Here is a 19,865-nt window from a genome sequence, read left to right as displayed (position 1 = left end):
TTCTGTGCAGTATTTCGGAGGGGGAAACTGGAAACTAACTTGGATTAGGCTCTTCATGACTCCATGTCAGAATAATTTGGAATAGCCTTGTAAATGCTCCTGTGAAAACATTAAATTCCGTTTCAATAACCACAAGCACACAGGATTTGTCCCTGCTTCTGTGCCTTGCTGAGCCATTTTCCCGTCTTGAGTCATGCTTTAAAAATGGCTTATAGCTCAAGGTACACGTGGTTGCTTCAAAAGTACTGTTTTTTTCTTCTTCTTCCTCTGTTTTTGTTTTTTGGATGTTGATGCTTTAGTTGAATTCAAATAAATAAATAATTTTTTTGAAAAAGTACTCTCTACAAAATAGCCTTAAAACGTTGGCTAGTTTTTAGGGTGTTTTTTTTTTATTGTGCCGTCTGGAGTCGTGAGAGGTTACATTTTACGTATTGTTTATTAAGGTGTTTATGGTGAAAAGATCATCGTGAGAGGTTACATTTTACGTATTGTTTATTAAGGTGTTTATGGTGAAAAGATCATCAGGTTGACAAACAATAAATAGAACCAAAAATGTTTCCACAGTCACAAATATGCAATAGAAACACCATGCAACAACAAACAGCCTTAAAAGGCATGGGACTGGATGCTGGTTTAGTTGTGCCTAGTTTAAACCCACTGTAATCATAGTGGCTTAGCCTGGTCATAACCAGTGAAAAGTCCTGTTCATTTCATTTGGTGCAGTTTTAAGTGTAACTCATTTTAGATTCACCCCATTATCTCCCGTCTCGTGTTTTATTATTTGGAACGTAGTTTTCCCTCTTAAAATACTTAATACTTAAAATAAGTTTTGTTGTTAGATTATTGTGAGCTGCATTCGTTATTGCAACTGAGGGAAAAAGCAGGATAGAACGTCATTACTTAGGGTATATATTTTTCAGGATTAATTAATAGATTAACTGACTGAAAAGCCTGTCAGTACAATTCACTCATTTGGAAGTGGTTAAGATTTCATGGGAGTGTTTTCCTTGTTGTTTTTGTTTAACTCTCATGAGAAACAATGCTTGATGGGTAAAATCGACCCCTGGTTTCTGGCAGCACTCCTAGCCATTTAATACAGGCAGGAGTTCAGCAACAGAAGCCCTACCTAATACAGTATATTTGATAGTAAAAACCAGCCTGCTGGGTTTTTTTTTCCAGCTGCTTGGGAGATTTTGATGTCAGGTGAGGGGTAAAACGATGGGTAGCCATGCTAGTGCTGATCGTTCTGACCAGAAGTTGACTTGACCCTTTCCCGCTTCAGGTCTTTGCAGCTCCCACAGTCTTGTCCGAAGTCTTTTTCTTGATGTGGTGTGGTTGTGTAAACAGATATCTGTACCTACCACCGGTCCTCCCTTGAAAATGGCTAGGAAGGAGGTGAAGAAGCAGGGTGACCAAATAAATTTGAAACACAACTAGGGACCTGCCTGGCTGAAATGCCTCCTTTCAGTCTTTTCTGTGATTTTTTTTTTCCTTCCAAGACTTTAAAAGTGAGCAGAGCCTAAACATGCATTCGTGTCCTCAAGAATAAATGCAGCTAGAAGTAGCCAGGCATAGGAATATCTCGGAAGCCTTGTGTTCCATTTGTTGAGAAATAAGCCTGGTCAGCCCTCCGGGGCCTCTTTATCTCCCTTACCTTCCATTTTCCAGGATTCTGCTTTTGTGCTCAATAAACACATTCTGAAAATAAGGTCGGGTTCAAGGCTAGGTCCCAGATATCTCCCTCTGGGGTTCTCTGGTGCCGAAGTCGGCCTGCCTTCAGTCGAGTTTCCAGATGAGTTCCATAAGCTAGGCAGCCAGCAGTTTTGATGCTTGGTCTCAATGAGTGCTCTTCCACATTCACGGTCCCGAAATTTCCCTTTTACTCAAAAGGAGGGTTTTCTTTCAGGTGAATGTCAAATAGAAAGAAGAAGAGAAATGGGTGGAGGATGAATTTATCCCAAGGTTCTAATTAAAAGAGAGAAGGGAGGACAAGCAGGAGGCTGAGTGCTTAAAATAGCTGCCATCAAGGCCAGGCGCTCAGAGTCAATACCATTGCAAAGATCAAGTTGAGTTTGAGATTCCCGGGTATAGCCGTGACCTTTGGAAGAAGCAAAAGCACTAAAGAAATAACTGGCGTGAAGGTTGCAATTTTACACGAGTGTTCCTTGGTACAGATGAGGCAGAAATCTGCCAAAACTGATATGGAGGCTGCACGCCCCCATTTCTGGGCTAGACGGAAGCATTACCAGGATTGGCCTTGGGTACTAATCAAATACCTCAGGGCATAGCATCAGTAGTAGTCAGAGCAGCACCTCTCGAGGAAGCCTCCTCCTGTCCGTCTCCTCTTGACAACGTACGGTGGATTCAGGAGACGCAGGTGGAATGGCTTCTTCCGATGGTGCTTGGTGAAAACGATGGCATTCAGAAGCCCACCGTGGCTGCCAACACAAACGGCTTTAAAAGCATACCTGTTGCTAGGAAACACGAAGGAGAGGATGCCGTTCAGAGCCAGGAAATGCCCCTTCTCGGACTTTGGCTCCCAGAATCATCCAGTCAGGATAGCTGTGGTCCAAGGAGTGGAATGTTTCCATGCCCTGGTACTGTTTGTGGCATCCCATGGGGCCATCTGGCTGGCCCGTTTTGGAACGGGCTTTGGTCTCATCCAGCACAGCCGTCCTGATGCCCAGAGAGGTGCCGTGGTTGGATTACTGTGTCTTCTGGTGCAGTCTTTCTGTCCCCCACCCCACCCACCCCAGGTTTGGGATGAAGGGATTCTTGGCATTGCTCACGATATTTTCAGCACAGAGCTGAGAGATTTCTGTCGGCCTCTGCTCTCCGTGATTTGTTTCCTAGGTTTCTGCTCCTTTCCCAAGAATTACGTAAATGAGCAAAGTGCACAGGAGACCTTCAAAAACAGGTGTCACTGGACGTGATGCGAACCCAAGACAAGCAAGGCCCGAGGGGTGCTTTTCAACAAGGCGTTTCAAGCTAAAGGGGGATAAGCATCCTAGAATAATGGAGTTGGCAGAGGCCTATAAGGCCATGAAGTCCAGTCCCCTGCTCTAGGAGGCAGAGCTGAATTTGTCTGTTCTGTAAAGCCACGGCATTAAGGAGCTTCCCACAGCAAAACTAGAATTGCCTTTCTACTCTTTTACTCTGTGGTATTTTAGGGATGTTTCTTGTAACTCCACTTATGCCTCTCCTTCCTTCCACTCTCCCTCCCCTGGTTTTCTTTCTACAATGTCCTTTCCAGCAAAGCTGCTTTACGAAGCTGTGGCCCCTCCATATCCCGGAGCTTCCCAGCTGCCTTCTCTCCTCCTAGCAGGAGGTGAGCAAATTGGATTGAGGAGGGTAGAGAGAAAGAAGGAGCAGCTGCCGAGAGCATGCCAGGTCAGGCCCTGTAGAATATTTCTCCTGCTTTCCAAGCGAGATTTTGCAAGGTAAGGAGAAGAGGGCCTAACCAAGTTGACCTTGGCCTTTTCACTCTTGGGGGCAGAAGGAGGGACCTGTGTTTTCCCAGGCTAGCCAGCCTCCCACCCTCCGTACACTGGCATCTCTATCCTCCTGAATGCTAGTCAGTGCCTATAGGAATAAAGCAACCCCTTTCTCCTGATCAGAAGTCCCGAGTCCATCACTGGCTAAGAGGCAGCAAGATCCTACCTGCCGTATGCCGAATGCATGCTGGCTAGCAAAGCCTTCCTCCTGGGGTGCCCACAGAACCAGGGCTTGTTTGGCGGGCCTTGTAAGCCCTGAGCTGGGCTGTGTGCCCCGTTTGCCTGGGTCCGAAGGTGGTAGTGCCTTGAAGGAGATCATCCTGACTGTTCATCCAACAACGCAGGCAAGGGGGCGGGGGGGGGCAGAATGAGATTGGTGCCTGCACCTCTTGTGGGTTAGCACGATACACCTTTTGCTTTCATGGCATAATTTAAAGGCTCACACAGTGATTCTGAGCCTAGTATAGGATACGGCTGGCCGGCTGGTCTCCAGGGCCACCATCTTTCTTACTGTGCACGACTAGGATAGAAGGAAAGAAGGGAGTTGCGTCTCCTTAGCAGGGTGTTGTCCACAGAAAGCCACAGCTATGGATTGTGCCCCCTCGACCAACTCTATCCCCACTGTCATAAATGTGTCGGCTTGCATTTCTCGGGAAAGCAGAAAACTCGGCTTTCTGTCTCTTAGGAACAATGAAATGTCCTGCACCAGGTGGTGGTGCTCACCCTGAAGGCTGATGAGCAGACCCTTAGACTCACGGCTTCCGGAGGGGGGGCTAAGAACTCAGTGGGTGGGTAGCACCCCCATGTGCCAGTTTGGCCTCTGGCAGTTGGCACCGTACCCCTTGCCAGCTGGGCGATTGGCAGCTTGTTTCAAGGTCAGCCTTGCCTTCAAGAGAAATATGGGCAGGATCCCCGCTACGGAGCTATTGCCGAAATTCCAGGCTTCCTTCTCTATTTTGGAGTTCTGATCCTGACCGTAATACTGAGATGGGATTGACGAGGGGGGGGGCAAGTAGCCACTTGCTCTCCAAAGCAAACACCTCTCACTGTTCGTTTACCACTTGGGGAACTTGATTTTTTAACTGCCGTGCTAGGGGGAAAAACTTTATTAGGGAGTCAGACCCATCCAGATACCAAGATACCTTTCTGGCTTTGCTCCTCACCACACCACAGCTTCACCTTTTACAATGTTGTTCTCAGTATGTATGTGGAGACACACCTCTCCTTCCAGTGGATTGTGCTTTTAAAAAATAGCACCAAGAACATGTTGTTTTGGACAATGTAAAGCTGAACTCTGAAACTCTCAGGGGTGCTGAGATGGTGAGCGGTCACATCCGGTTCGCTCTCTGAGCTGTTTGCTTCCAATCATGGGCATAATCCAATTTGTCTAATAAGACAATTCCTTGCTTGCATTACCCAAATGCTCCCCAAATTACACTGTGGATTGTTGCTGTTATGTGCCGTCAAGTTACCTCCGATTCATGGCAGCCTTTGTGAATGAGCTGTGGCCAGATGGGCCTGTCCTGAGCAGCCCTGATTTGCTCTTGCAAACTCAAGCCTAGGGCTTCCTTTAGGGAATCAGTTCATCTTGGATTTGGTCCCCCTCTTTTCCTGCTGCCTTCAACTTTTCCCAGCATTATTGTCTTTTCCAGAAAGTCTAGACTCCTCCATCGGGCGCCCAAAGTAGGAAATCGGAATACCAGTCTCAATAGAGTCTGACTCCATGTAATGTGTTGATCCTTGGTTGTGGTTTTGCTTTGCACACGTGCAAGGATCCTTATTTTCCTTTTGGCCTCTTCCCTTCACAGGGCTGTCCTGAAGGTCTGGGAAAGATATTTCCCTAAAACCTTTAGTATCTTACACTTGGAAAGAGGCTGCAGCTGGAACGGGAAAGCTTTCTCAGCGGGAGGGCCAAGCGTCAGAGCTGTGTTCTTGGGGACGGAGTTCCAGTGATGAGGGGGGGAAAGGATGGGCCAAAAAAAAATCCAGCATAATTAAAAGATTTTACTGCCAGTAACGAAGGCTTAAGAGAGGTACTTTGACTTTTTAGAACAAGTGAAGGAAATGATCCAGAGAAGGAGGTGTGGCCTCCTGGGAAACTCGAGGAGGGCCAGATTTGGCCCCAGGGATTAAACCGCCATTCCCCCCCCCCACCCCTGGCTAAAGATTGGGTGGATGGGTGTGAGTATGGAAGATACTGGGTTCAATCCCTAGCATAAAATAGAGGCGCTGCTGGGTCTGTGGAAGCTGTCTGGAGCCATTTGACTCTGTATATGGCAGCATCCACGTGGTTTAGGGCTTACAGCTATCGCCCCCCCCCCTTCATCTCTTGCATTAACAAAGAAAGTTTGGGAGGGATGGCAACCCCTATGCGAGTGGAGGGGAGTCAGTTATCCTAATTCCTAGTTCTCCCTCCCTCCCTCATTCACTCACTTTGGCCCTCTCACCTTGCCCTGTCGGCTTTTAAAGGTGGAGGAGAAACATCTCTGGGCTCTGCACAGAGCTTTTCCTTCGTCCTCCTCCTCCTCAGTCTTCAGCAGCTGTTCCTTCCCTTTTAAGCCAGGGGCTTCCTCTTGACCCACTTTCTCTGCTCTTTCTCCTCCACCCCCAGCTGGAAGGCACAAGCTGTTCAGGCTGCGCCGGCCTCGTGCGCTCCCTCTCTCTCCCTCTCTCTCTCTCTGAATGGCCAGGGTGTCGCGTTTTGGTATGTTTTCTCCCAGCCCTCATTTACAACATCATTTCAATATTGGTCCTTGGCAGGTAGCTGCCAACAGAGGTGCATGGCCTCTCCTTTGCCCGACTAAGGCGCAAGGACCTCTTAGACCTGAAAGGTTGGCTTTTGCAGCCCTAAAGGATGACACGTAGCCACCTTGCAGAGTGGCATTTGCTGCTCTTGAGAGGCGGGTGGCAAATGCATAAGGCCACCCCTGTGGACGGTTACAAGAGGTGTCCTGTTCTGGGGGACTGGGAGCTGTTCTGCTGCGGCCTCAGAAGATCTGATTTCACTCAGTGAAGGGTTGTGTGTCTCACAGCAGAAGCTGAGAACAAAGACTCCTTCAGGGATATTAAAGGTCACCTCTGAGCATGGGCAGAACGCCCTTCACAGCCCAGCACTGTTTCCCACAGTTTTAATGCAGTTGGGAGACAAGGCAAAGGGGCCAACTCCCCAGTACACGTGGAGCATCCTCCTCCAGTCTGCCTCCATCCAGATGTGCAGAAACAAACCCCCATCCCCTATTGTGATCCAGCACATCTGGAAGACAACAGATGGAGGGAAGCTGGCTTTCCTCTTTAGGAACAAGCCATCACCCTCAGCCACCCTGCAATTAGACCACAGCGTTCCTTTGGCTGCTTCAGCAAGGAAATGGTCCCAGTGAGTTGCCCCTTGTGGAGTCCTTCCTTCCTGCCACCTTCTTCAGCCATGCCTCCCAGAGTGGGCGGGGGGTGGGGGCTTCCAAGCCACCATCATCCCTCCCCCTGATGCCTCGTATAGAGGATGCTGTAATCCAGGTCCAGAGGAATTACAGCTAGGCAGCTCAGTTCATTTTAAAAATTAAGTCCCTGGAGAAGGGTGTCTGGAGAAGAGCTCCAGGCCAAGCTAGTAACAGGGCAGGGGGTGTCTTCTGCATCTGTCCCTGCTTGTCTGTCTGTCCCCTCGACATGCGCATGCATGGACGCAGCAAAGAGGAGAGGCCGTCCCTCCACCCACCGCACCCATCCCCTTCCCCAGCAAATGAGATCATTGTAGAAACTGAGCAAATTCTTAAATCATCTTGTCACCTCCAATATCAACAAACAGCACACACTTCCGACAGATGCCAATATATATTACACGGGTGGGCATCTTGCCCGTCCCCTCACAGACACCGGGGCCTTCCGCATGTCTAATATTTTGAACGTGGCGGAGCCGAGGCTGTTCACCTCGGCAGTGAAAGAAGCTAGTTGGGCTGGTGTCGGGGCGGGGTGGGGATGGGGGCGCTGCCTTGGGCATCTACAAAAATCTACAATCAGTGCTCTGAGGGGTGTTAGGCCTGACCCATTGGAGCCTCCTGGTTCTGCTCCTGCTCTTTTCCTTGCTCTGGGTGGCCTATTTCCCTGTCCTGTCTTGTGAGTCATGGCAAGAACAAAGAAAAGGAGCGACAGCTTTGCTCTCTCTCTCTCTCTCTCTCTCTCTCTCTCTCTGTGTGTGTGTGTGTGTGTGTCTGAAGAAGAAGAGCAACCTAAGCAGCTGCATTGAATAAGCATGTTGGAAGGTGGGGAGAGGTAGGCGGTCCAGGAGGCCTCTCACTGTCACGCCCTGCTTATGAACACCCCACCTCGTTGGGACATCTTGGAAATGGAACATTCCCACTGGATGGGGGGGGCCTGGAAGAACCCCCCCTCGGAGGACCCACCACTGCTCTGACGGCTGAGGTGGCGGCTGCAACTCTTGTCTAACGGCAGGGCCAGCCCCGTCCAACCACTTCTAAAGCAACTTAACCGGCTCAGGTTGCAGCGACAAATTCAGAAGGTCTTCTCTCCAGGTCTGCACTGCTGACCATTACTGATTGGTTTCAGTGGCCAGTCCTGGGTTCCTAGTCTTTTCTGTGGGGCACTGAGAAAATACATCTTTCTCCACAAAAAGCACAGTTTTCTAAACTTCTTGTCAAGTCCTCCTTCTACCTATCTCTTTCCTCCTTTCTTTTCTTCCCATCACCCTCTCTCCCAGGCCCAAAGAGTTACCCTTTTCCTCTTAGCAGGGGGTGCACCAAAGCCCTAAAAGTCTTAGCAGACCTCTGATCTGTTAAACCCATCAACCCAGGAGCCCATCTCCCGAAGGAATTTTCCGATGGGGAGTCATGGCCTCTCGTGCAGTAAATAACTTTTTAAAGGAGGAGGGGATGGAAGCAGAGCCCAAGAGTCTGGACTTAATTTAAGAGAAGGGTTGTGGAAAGCGGGAGATGCTGAAGTCACACCCCGTAGCGTTAGTCTCAAAGGCATGTTTCTGTATACACTCGGAGATTCTCTCTCCATGTAATGTTTGAAAAATAGGATAGATGAGAGAGAAAGGGTGGAGAGGGCTTTGGTTCTCAATCTCTCTCTCTCTCTCTCTCTCTCTGGAAAGGGTCTTGCTTGCTTCATTCCCCCCCCCCTCCAGTCCATTTCCTGCCTGGCCTCCCCAAGGTAGCACTTTCTTATAATTGTGATCTGGCCAGCTGTGTTTCAGCACCCAGGACAGCTCCGGTGCTGGCCAAACAATGGGGCAGAGCATTGGAGGAGACTTAGGGGCCCTGGTCAAATTCCTATCCTGCCAACGGAGGCAAGGGAAAAGAGAGAGGAGGCTGGGTAGCCCTGCGAGATGGGGGCAGGAAGAGAGAGGACGTTGGCCCTTTCTCGGCTCAGCCTGCCCTTTCGTGCCTCAGTGTCCTTTGGGGAAAAAGCGGAGCCGGAAGGGCCTTGCTTTAAGGTTGCAGCCTATACAAGTTTGCAAGGGTGCAGCCTCCTGAACCTTCTCCATCTAATTGCCAGTGGTTTTGTGCCTTCACTCATGTTACCGTCCTATGGAATTCCATGCCACCAGCTCCTTTAAAAAAAAAAAAAGCTTAAAAAGAAGAAGAACTTGTTGGCTTTTATTGAAGACACCTCCTCTCCTGATTCCGGGAATTTTTGTTAAGGGAATAGAAAGAGGAACAGAAGATGTTCTCTGGAGTTGGCCAGTTAAGCTGCATTGGGTCCTTTTGGAGAGAAAGGTGGGATAAAAAATTTTTGAGTGGGTAAGTAAATAAATAAGGTCTTTGATTTTTTTCCCCCTCTGCTATAGCTTTATTTTTTAATATATATTTTTATTTAACTATAACATAAACATAAAATACATAAACCAAAATACAAATTAACTGTGTTCCCCACCACCATAGTCAGGACCTCTTGCAATAATCTTCTTCCTCCATCTATATTCTTCTTCATCCTTTATTGTCCTCTTTTCCAGAACTGCATTGATTCTTGATTTGGAGCTTTCCCTTTTCCTCTTGTTAACACATATTCCAAAAATCTGCCCCATATATCATAAAAATTATTCTTTTTCAAATAAGGTCTTTGAAGCCAAAGCATTAAGTGTAACGATATTATTTTTAATGCTTCTTTTTAAAGCATTTTCATGAGTTATCATGTTTTCCCCGACAACCTCTGTAAACTGGTGTTTATAAGCTGAGCAACCCAAATCAGTATTCCAGTGATACTTGGACAGGATGTTTTTTGCCTCTGGTGAAGCAGTCAGAAAAACTACATTCTGAAATTTGGTGTGGAGCACTCAAATCTGTCATGTCATCATTGGGCCAAATTTTGAATGGATTCTTCCAGAAATAAATTACAAGCTTTTCAAATCACTTTTCTTTGTCTGCCTTTCCCCTTTGCAGCCTTTAAAACCTCACCGTCATTCCCTTTTATGTTGTTTTTCTTATCGCTTTAAGTGCATCCCAAAATGCCAAAGAACAATAAAAGACTGAGTTCTGAAAATTTTGCAATTTATCAAATTACATGATTTTTAAAAAACATGAGGTTTAATCAGTGCATTTTTTTCAGAAATGATTGTTACAGTGACCCAATCTCTGTGGCTCATTTTGCTCTTCTGGGTAGAAGTAGAGGTATATTTATATCTCTCCGTCTGTATTTATATCTGTGTCTCTAGACAGGTATAATTGCTTCTCAGTTTCCAGTTTAAACTTCGGCGTTTCAAATATGTTCTGAGCCAGGACATCTTAAATTAAATCCAATTTTAATCACTTTTTAAAATTCACATAAGCAATAATGTATTAGCCAATGTGCATTTCGGGACCTTGAAACATATTTGAAGCATGGAAGGAGATACACTGTAGCATATAAATTGAAAATAAAATATAGGCTTATTAACCTGGACCCAACTTTGAATTGCTGACCAGTGCAGGCTTGTGAGACATCCCATAAGGGGTCAACCATGTCTGAAATCTTGTCTTCTTTTTCAGGTTTCTGAGTTTTAGCTTGGAAGCTCACTATTGACCAGCCTAAATGCGGGAACCTTCACTAGTGATTTTTGAATCTTGGGAATTCAGTGACAAGAAAGAAGAAGAGTCAATCTGGAGTAAGTAGATGAGCAGTGGTTCAAGGAGGAACGTTGGTTATTCTAGATCAAGCCATGCCTGGTGGTGCTCCTTTGGGGGGGGGGGGGGGAAAGGAGAGGCAAAGAGAGGTTCAGCTGGCTAAACTGCTCAGTGGTTTAGGTCTCTGTTTGCAGAGCCAGAGGGTTGGGAGTTCGATTCCCCCCACTGGGCCTTCCGAGAGAAGAGCCAGCCTGGGTGGCCTTGGGCCAGCTGCACAACTGTCCCAGGTCACCCCTTGAAGAAAGGAAGACCAAAGCCCTTCTGAGGATTCTCTACCTGGAAAACCATAAGTCAGAATTGACAGAGGATGACTGAGGTTCCTAGACCTTGTCTTTTGACCTGAAAAGAACTCTGGCTGGCCCATTTAGCGCACGGTCTTTGTTTATGTCAAAAGACCCACGCGACGATTGATAAATACATTTATGAATTTTCACCCAGTCATGAGCAGTGTCTAGAGCATGTGGAGCAGGCCCCATCAAGTCTTTCAGGGCACCTCTTGAGGGGGGCACAGGCTACACTGACATAGGTGTAGAGTTGCAAAATACTGTCCTGGCGCAAACAACAACATTGTTTTCTTAGGTTCCTTTAGCCTGAGGCAAAGAAAGGGAAAGAGTAGGGCAGCTGCTAGCTGCCAGAACATGGTTTTTCTTGGCTATACATCCCATATCCTACCACCAACATGGCCATAGCCACGCTTCGTTCGAGCATTCGGGAAATCTTTAACAATCCCCCCCCCCAAAAAAGTAACATCTCCAGCCTCTGCTAGGAGTAGAGCTAGCCTTATTGATGGATGCAGTGGTTTCAGATTATAGTTTCTGGGTGTCATGAACGGGCAGTGAATTGTTAGTTATTTTGTCGTGATTTTATTGTGATTTCTTACTGCCCGGAAGGATGAGAGGGTGGGGTGGGATCTTCTTTTCTGCTTCCTTCTTGCCTTGCCTTGTCTTGCTTGCACGATGTGGGTCCAACCAGGTGCGAACCCTTTGGAAATCCTCTTGATTGTTCTCTGAAGTCCCGCCAAGATAGACGTGATGGACCTTGTGATGCATAACCCAGTCAGGTTGTCCAGAGCTGCTGTTATCCAGTTGCCAAGGAAAGAAGGATAGATTTTCTCCTCTCGCTGAGCTTGGGGGGAAAAGGAAATGTCAAGTCCTCTTCCCAATTCACTCAACCACCATGAAGGAAACCAGAGCATCCATCCTCTGTCCAGAAAGTGCCCTGAATTTTCTTCAGTGGTTTTGGAAAACGGAGGGAAGGGAACAACACAAGACCTCCTTTGCTGGTTGAAATCCTTGGTTTCCCCTCCTGGTTTGTGCACCTCTCTCTGGTCCAGTACTTTGTTGCTGGTCCCTTACTCTGACATGATTATTAGTCAGGAGAGGAGGGCGGGGGCAGAGCAAGCTGGAGGGTCGGGTTTTTTTTGTTGTTGTTGTTGGTAAAGAAAAAGATTTGAAACAGAGCTCAAGATCCATTAAAGGCAGGGACTCTCAGACCTGCAAAAGCCGCTGAAATTGAGGTTTAGGTGGGGCTGGGGGGGGAGGGAAGAATATTTTTTTTAAAAAAAAAGAAAAGAAAGGGGGTGGGAGGGGGAGAGGAAAGCGGCAGGCAGGGTCAGCTGGAAATGTATCAGTAAGCAAGCCAGGGGAGAAAGAGAAAAATCCACAACACACCCAAGGATCTCGACCTCCTCAAGGAAAGTTGATCGATAACCTAATTAACTGCTTGCAAGCTTCGTAACTAACTGCTTGATCAGAAGAATTAGGACGAGGGCTCGGGGATTGTGGACCATCCAGGAGTAAAAAGGCCAGATCACACAGAACTCTCTCTCTCTTTCAGCTGAGTACCTTTTGAAATATCTATATATGTAGAAACTGAATTTTAGGTGTGGTTGGTTTTTTTTTGGACCAGAAAAGAAGAGGAAACCATCCTTTAAAAAAAAAAAATAGTCGTCGTCGTCATCATCCTAACGGATTTGGGAGAAGGGGGAATAGCCGCTTCAACTAAAACAAGACCGGAGGGAAATTTTGCCTCGCAAAACCGCTGGTGGCTTTTGATCTCTTTGTCTGTTTTTGCCACTCAAGAAGAAGGACCGGCAAATCCAGATTAGGATTTCAACCATTTTATTTTATTTTGATTCCAGCATCTTTTTTTATCAGTTGGCTTTTTTGTTTTGGTGGGGGTGTTTTTTGTGGGGGGAGGTTGTGTCGTGGGTTTTATTTTCTTCTTCCTTTTGGGTTTTTTTGGGAGGGGGTTGGTTTGTTTTTCCGAGGGTCACCATTCTGAATTTGAGGCTTGCTCCCGCTTGCTCCTCTTTGGACCAATGAAGGAACCAGACGCTATCAAACTTTTCATTGGACAGATCCCCCGGAATTTAGAGGAGAAAGACCTGAAGCCCATCTTCGAACAGTTCGGCAAAATCTACGAGTTGACCGTCATTAAGGATAAATACACCGGCATGCATAAAGGTAGGGTGCACAACACGTCTCTCCCACAATGGGAATATTCAATGTTTGTATCCCTGCCTGTGTGTCTGTGTGTCTGTGTTTGCTTGAAGTGAAACAGCTAAGGAAGCAGTCTAAAACAAGGCAAGAGTGGACCATCTTGGGTGGGTGAGAGATGAGGAGAAGATCCACCATTGCCAGGAATTGCATTGTCCAGAGACAGCAAGACAATAAGCGAATGGAGGAAATTTGTAGTTTTAGAAAGCTGCGAATGGACTGATGGGGGGGGGCCTCCTCATGCTTGGAACTCTTAGCGTTATATGAGGGCTGTTGAAAGGAAGCATGTGAGAATAAGCCCTTTCGAAGGGAGGGGAAGGGAGTGGGGGGTTGAGAGTCGTGGCAGATGGCATGAGGTCCGGCTGGAAGATTTGCAAAAAAAAAAAAAAAGGCATCGTGAATAAAAAGCTGGGTGTTTAACGATTCCCACAATGGGGTTAGAGATGCAGCCGATGACTTGGCTGCTGGGGGGTGGGGGTGGGGGAGGCTGGAAACAGAAGAAGGGCGTATATTCAAATATTCCCATTTCATTGAGCTGGGGGACAAGGTGCCAAACCAGCTGGAAGACATGGAGGGCTCAGCTCAACTTACTGAGTATGAGACGGGCAGTGGGCTGGATTGGGGGGAACCATCTATGGGAAGAAGGTTTAGTAAATTTAGGCTGGCTTTGAGTTAGACATGCCCATGAAGCATTTGTGAAACACAGGCTAGCAAGTCTTGCCTCTATTGTTGATTTGTCCACCCCTCCTCTCAATTGCTTTTTTTCAAAGATAAGAACAGAGAAGGGTTAGGCAGATTGTTCCTATTGAAAAAATGCCCCTTGTTCAAATGTGATCCTAACGCTGCTTAAAAGAACTTTAGGGTTTTTGAAAGGCTGTTTCTTTTTGGTGTTTTCGTGTTCATTCATTCGTTCGTTCTCTCTCTCTCTCTCTCACTTCGGGGAGGGAAAATGGAAACAAGTATTCTTAGCCCAACTTGGCATTGCTCTGGGGGACTTGGTCCCTGCCACAATGAGGGTTTCTATGTCTAAAAATATGCCGATTCAATAAAGCTCCTGGGACTTGAAGACGTCTTGCCTTCAAGATAGGAGGCGTTCGCCTTTCGTCAGATCGCTCTCCAGATTTTCTGGCAGAACTGCGAACTGGCGTGGTCCTCTTTCCACCGTGGACCTTCTTTATTCCAAGCTATAGAAAGGAGCCAGGTTTGCGTGCCACTCGATTTCCTGGTGGTTTGTATTGTTGTTAATTATATCCAAGAACACCTCAAACTTTTATCGATAGGAGAACTGTAGAGAGAGTGTGCATGCGTGTGCATACATGTACATCTACATGTACACATCAGTCACCTTCTTTGCCTGATGGCCTGTGTGAGGTGGTAAACCACGCTCACCGCTTGCAAAGATAACAGTAAAAAAAAAACCTATTTAATACACCTTGAAGGAACACCATTGAAAATGTAGTGCAGTTAAGAACATGAAAGTGCTTTGGCTTTGAAAAAAAAATTGGCATCTAAAAGGTCCAAAGTCTCTTCCTTTTGAAAATTCATCTGTGTCCAACTTCAGATGATGAAGAGGGCGGAAGACAGGCAGAAAAAACTGGAAGCGCTCATGCCACCTGGGTTCACCAAGCCAGAGAGGGATTAATAGATTTTGCTTGGCAGGTTTCGGGCATGCTTTTTCGTATAAAATCTTTTGGCTCTGTGAAAGATAAGGCAAGCAGCTGGACAAGGGGAAGGGAAGGTGGGCTTTTGCTGAGTCAATTTAGAGTGGCTCTCTTCTGAAAGTCTAAGAGAACAACATTGATCATTCGTGATGGTCTGCTGGGATTGCGTAACAAGGTGTGAGGTGGTCAGTTTTGAGCTGTTGCTGCTTTTGAAGGTCTGTGACTGAGAGCTTTCAGAACAGATGCAGTGGACAGAAGCATTATTGCCAACTTTTTTTCCCCTCCTGCTCTTCTGTAAACCTTGAGCAGCCTATGAACAGGTGAGACGGTGCTTCTGAAGTTCCTCCAGTTCATTTTGGCGATCAAAAAACGCAGGAGTGGGACCAGAAAAAAAAAAGAAGTTGGCCACTCTCATAAGGGGGGGAAATGAATCAGCACAGTTAGTTTTGAGGTTTCCTACGGGAGCTTTTACATTGATTTTTTTTAACAGAAAAACGTGTACGTGTGTCCCATCTAGGGGTGCAAAAATATTGCCTCATCTGGAAGTGAAAAGGAAAATACTTAAACATTCCTTTCGCCGCTGGTGAGAGAAAACAGGAGATTTCTACAAGCACAAAATCTTCCCATGTGTTTGGGTTCAAAAAGGAAAGAGAGAAATCCATTGAGGATTATTGATGGCTCCATCTTTGGAAATGTTCAGGATACCATTTAGGTGTAGCTAGGGGTGTTTCCCCAGGGCTAGATTTGTTTAGCCATGAGGAGCAGCCGCATACCTTACAAACTCATAGGAAGATGGACTGCCTCATGACGGGAGACATCTGATCCATGTCTTCCCTGCGTTTACTTTTAGAGAGATCACTCTCCTGTCCGGAGACACAACCTGGGACCTTCTCCTCTCCATACAGAGCGGGTGCTGAGTCATTGAGTTAATGGCGGTTGGACTGTCCCAAAGACCTTCAAGAGCCCAGTCCTCATGGTGGTGTGTAATGGGGTCGATTTAAGTAGGACCATGGGAAGCTGCCGTGTGCCAAGTGAGGTAGTCCCTCTGTCTGTCCTAGGACTGTCTGTTCTAGGAGGCAGACACTCTACAGAGTTTCATAAAGGGCCGTTTCTCAGTCTTACCTCAAGGTCCCGGGTGTCGAACCTGAGACCTCCTGCACACAAAGCAGGCGCACCCTTCGGCTATAGCATTTCCCCAAATGCTTCTCTCCACTCACATCGCTTCCATCCCCACCACGCCCAGCTGCTAGGTTGCAGCCCTTCGGTTCTGATTCTTGGGAAGTCACCATTTCAGGCGTGCCACAATATTTGTAACTATTGCAGAAATCCTTGGTTTTAAAAAATGGCATGAGTGTGAGTTTTCAGCACTGTCATCCTTTAAGGTGTGTCTTCCTTCCCCCAAGGGAGCTGAAATATCTCAGTGGGCAGATGCCTTTTTCAACTCTGGATGCACATGCCCATAAAAATGCATGTGCATGGACACTAAGGCACTGGGCGGTGCATAACCAGGCATTCCACACAGCCTCCAGCTAATGAAATGAATATACTGTAATATAATATACTCTTCCCTCTTCTGAAATGACTCTGCCCCTTTCTGCAATGGGTTTCTGTCACCTCGCATCCAGTACTCTACTCCTTTATTACCTATAGCAGTGATCCCCAACCGTGGGTCCCCAGGTGTTCTTGGACTACAACTCCCAGAAATCCTGGCCAACACTGTGAGTGGTGAAGGCTTCTGGGAGTTGTAGTCCAAGAACATCTGGGGATCCAAGCTTGGAAGCCACTAACCTATAGGCTAAATATGTACTCTGGTTCTCCTAGCTCAGCTCTTCTTCTGCACCCCCACTGGGGGACCTCTATAGGTATTGGGCAGATGCGATGGCCATTGTCATCAGATCCATCTGGAAAGATTCTGGTGAGCAAGAGGGTTTTCTGCATAGAATTAAGCCATGGGTATTTCCAAAGTCTAGAGAAACGTCCTCTGTGAGCAACTGGTGTTGCACATCAGCGAACCAGTCTCCCATTTTTATTATTCTGCTCCTGAAATCAGATTACTGGAGAGGTCATGTTTGTGACAGTTTTTCTGTTTCATCTGCACCAAAACATGTGGCAGCTTTATGACCACCCTTTGACTTCCGCCTGAGCAAACAGGTATAGATTACAGTCCTAAATGGTGCCTCTTTAGACGTCAGCCACACCAAAATCAGCAAGGCCTGTGACTGAGTGAATTTGTTTCTGAAGAGTTTCTTTCTGTCCTCTGCTGTGACTTTTTTAGATTTTCCTACTAATTATGTCAAACCTCCAAATCCCCACCCCCCTTTTTTTTAAAGCAGAAGCAAAAACAGACCCAAAGGTCTGGTGCTTCTAATCCATCTATATATAACAATAATATTTCAGTAATTTAAGGTGTGAAATAGGCATCCATTTCCGCAAAGCTTCTGAGGATTTGGAGGGAACTTTGTGTAGCAGAAATGGACCCCTTCCCTATTCCCAAATAAATCACACATAATTTAAATTAGGATCGCTCTTTCCGTGGACAAAAATTAGGGGCTGGGGAAAGCTCTCAGGGAGGAGGTGTGAAATCTGACAGAGGTTTCTTAGATGGAAGGAGTATGGAATATTCTTTCCAAAGGTGAGGGGAAAATACAGGGCAAATAAAGGCAAGGGTTTTCGCCTTTATTTGGTGTCCAGGGCACAGAATCGTAGGGATGCAAAGCTAATAGGGAAATTCCTGTAGGGTGGCAGAATCCCATCTTCCAAGACTTGTGTGGATAGTGGTTTCTGAAGCATTGGGGAGGTGGTCTGTGTCTGCTCCTGCCCCCTTTTGCCAACCCATCTCTCCCCTGTTTGATAAAACTGAAAAAAGGCTTTGCTCACATCCATGAAAATATAGCAAGATTGGGCATTAGGTTGGATGCGAATTAGTGTTGTCCTGGCCAAGTTCATCCCTTCCTTTGGGGTTGGAGATAGATATGGAATTCACACACAGAAAGAGAGTGAGAGCTGGAAGGAACAGCTGCCAAATTTAATCTCCTAATGGCCCCAACGGGAAGGGTTCATTATAATGTAGAAGCATGTTAAACTAATAAACCAACAAGCAAGACAGGTAGATGATGGGTTCAAAGTTCTGTTCTCGTCTTGTGATTCTCATCCCCTCCCCAAACCCCTCTTCTTCTCGGAAGCTCACAAGCACGATGGGAAGGGACCGGTTTCTTTCCCCCCCCCCCCCCCGACATCTAAAAAGGGTTTAAAAATGTCTTGTCCTCTCGGAAAACTGAACGGAAAGAACCGTAACGCGTTGGTTCACATCCACGCAGCTAATTTTCCAGCCCAGCTTTCGTGTTGGGTTCAGTTTGTCTCTCAGTATGGTGGCAGTAACCATTTTCCTGCACCACCAGAACCACTGCTTTTTCTTTCTTTCTTTTTTTGCCGCTCGTTTGGAGTGAGGTTGCCTCAGACTAGCTAGCCGATGACCCTCTCGATGAGAGATTTTCCAACTGGCCTGTGAAACTCCTGGAAAAAGAGAGGAGAACTATCGAGAATTATATTTGTGAGGATTTGAGAAAACTGTGATCCAAGATGTTTTTGCCAAGACTGGTGATTTTCATAATATGGTGTGATGCTAGTCCGGTACCGAACGGTGGAAGGAAACCATTTTCTTCATATTTAACCCATTCATACTTATGCTGTGTATTAGTTACCCTTAACGATGCTCTTTCCGTCCTCCTGAAAGGTCAGGGCCATACAAGGGCCCAGCAGCCTTTTAAAGATTAGACAAGTAGTATATAAGGTACCAGCTGAAACTCTGGATTATGCCTGGCTCTTTTCTGCCCAGGATAGGCTTCGGCATCTTTTTGTACTGGATCCTTCATATTGCAGGCCCGACTGCGGCAACTTGAGCGTCCAAGATTAGCTGGTTGATCCTTCTTATCCCCACGCTGTGAAGAGTCGCACGCGCTAATTTCTGCCGATCAGCCGGCAGCTGTGGGTGCAAGAGAGTAAGCCCAACCTGGTTTTTCACCAGTCAGTTGGTTGGCGATGTCATGTTTAAGAGTTTGGGAAGGTCTATTAGATGCCTCGGAAGATAAGTCCGAGTTCTGGATCTTTGAAAGCTGAAGAAGAAAGGGAAGCCTAACAAGAGCAAGTTTCTTCACCTTGCCAGACAAATCCAATGGGAGAACCCCCATTTCTGTCAACAGCCGCTCCCCTAGATTTGTTACCATCCTATGGAACTAGCTTGTGTTCTGCTACAGCAATAGAAGTGTAATTTATAAATGCTATAGTACTATTGATACCGACCTGCTGAGGTGCTTTGAGCTTAAAGGTCGTAGGCACCTAGTTCCCATTGAGAATGCGGGCCTGGGTCTGTGTTGTCTCGTCTCTGACTGCAGTGAAGGATTTGCATAAGGCAGTCTTCCTCCGTAGAGCATCAGTTCTTTCCACTTGGAAAGCAGCATCCGTTCAAATAAGGAGAAGCTGGCATGGGAACCTTTCTCAACATGCTCTGTTTCTAGCTTCAGGGAATATATCGAAGTGGTGCGGTTTAGCCATGCGAGCCCCCCCCCCCAGCCACAGTCCAATGAGTGCTAATCCAGGTGTTAGTCAACCAACACAAGCAGAACGGGGTTTTTGGCAGGGGACAGAAGCTGCCCTGCATGGGAGAAACTGATGTGACTGGACGCTTTGCCTAGATTTCTGTGTGACCTTCTCATTTTCTGTCTCCACGGATCCGTTGATTTCATCTAGATGGAGTGGAGTTAAATTACGTCGGTCCACCCTTGGAACTTGCCGTGGTGTGATCTAGACACAGGCTGGGTGTTGGGGCCCCCGATGCAGCCAAGGCGGACGGCTGCTTCCGTCTCCTGCTTCGTGGGCTTCCCATTTGTGCCTCTGGCTGATCCTTGCAGGGAGCAGGCTGTGGTACATACGTGGCTGTTGGGACGAGCCCTCGGTGTGTTCCTGCGTGAGTCAGCAGCCTTGGTGTGCCTCTGCATTGGGAAGAGGCAGAATCGAATCAGCAACCTGGTCAGGTACCCGGGAGGCCTCTTCTCTGTTTTGCAAACAATTGGCTGACCCAGACTTACCTGTTGGAGGGTAATG

At 47.0% G+C, this 19,865-nt stretch overlaps 1 protein-coding gene across 5 annotated transcripts in view; it reads left to right on the top strand.

The window, feature by feature from the left end:
• Window positions 1-4,574: 4,574 nt before the first annotated feature.
• Window positions 4,575-19,865, top strand: part of CELF3 (CUGBP Elav-like family member 3) — a 54,490-nt gene continuing 39,199 nt past the window's right edge. For 3 of the 5 annotated variants that reach the window (XR_002300961.3, XM_078382204.1, XM_020798144.3), the window contains exon 1: window positions 10,604-13,071. Coding sequence is in view for 4 of the 5 variants with exons in the window: in XM_078382204.1 (XP_078238330.1) it covers window positions 12,927-13,071 (145 nt within the window). In the remaining variant the exon portion in view is untranslated. The other 2 variants (XM_078382205.1, XM_078382206.1) reach the window with 2 other exon arrangements.

Source organism: Pogona vitticeps, chromosome 15 (assembly GCF_051106095.1).
Source record: "Pogona vitticeps strain Pit_001003342236 chromosome 15, PviZW2.1, whole genome shotgun sequence".
Classification (NCBI taxonomy): domain Eukaryota; kingdom Metazoa; phylum Chordata; class Lepidosauria; order Squamata; family Agamidae; genus Pogona; species Pogona vitticeps.
Note: the sequence above shows the minus strand (reverse complement) of the source record. Positions and strands in the feature narration are given on the sequence as shown.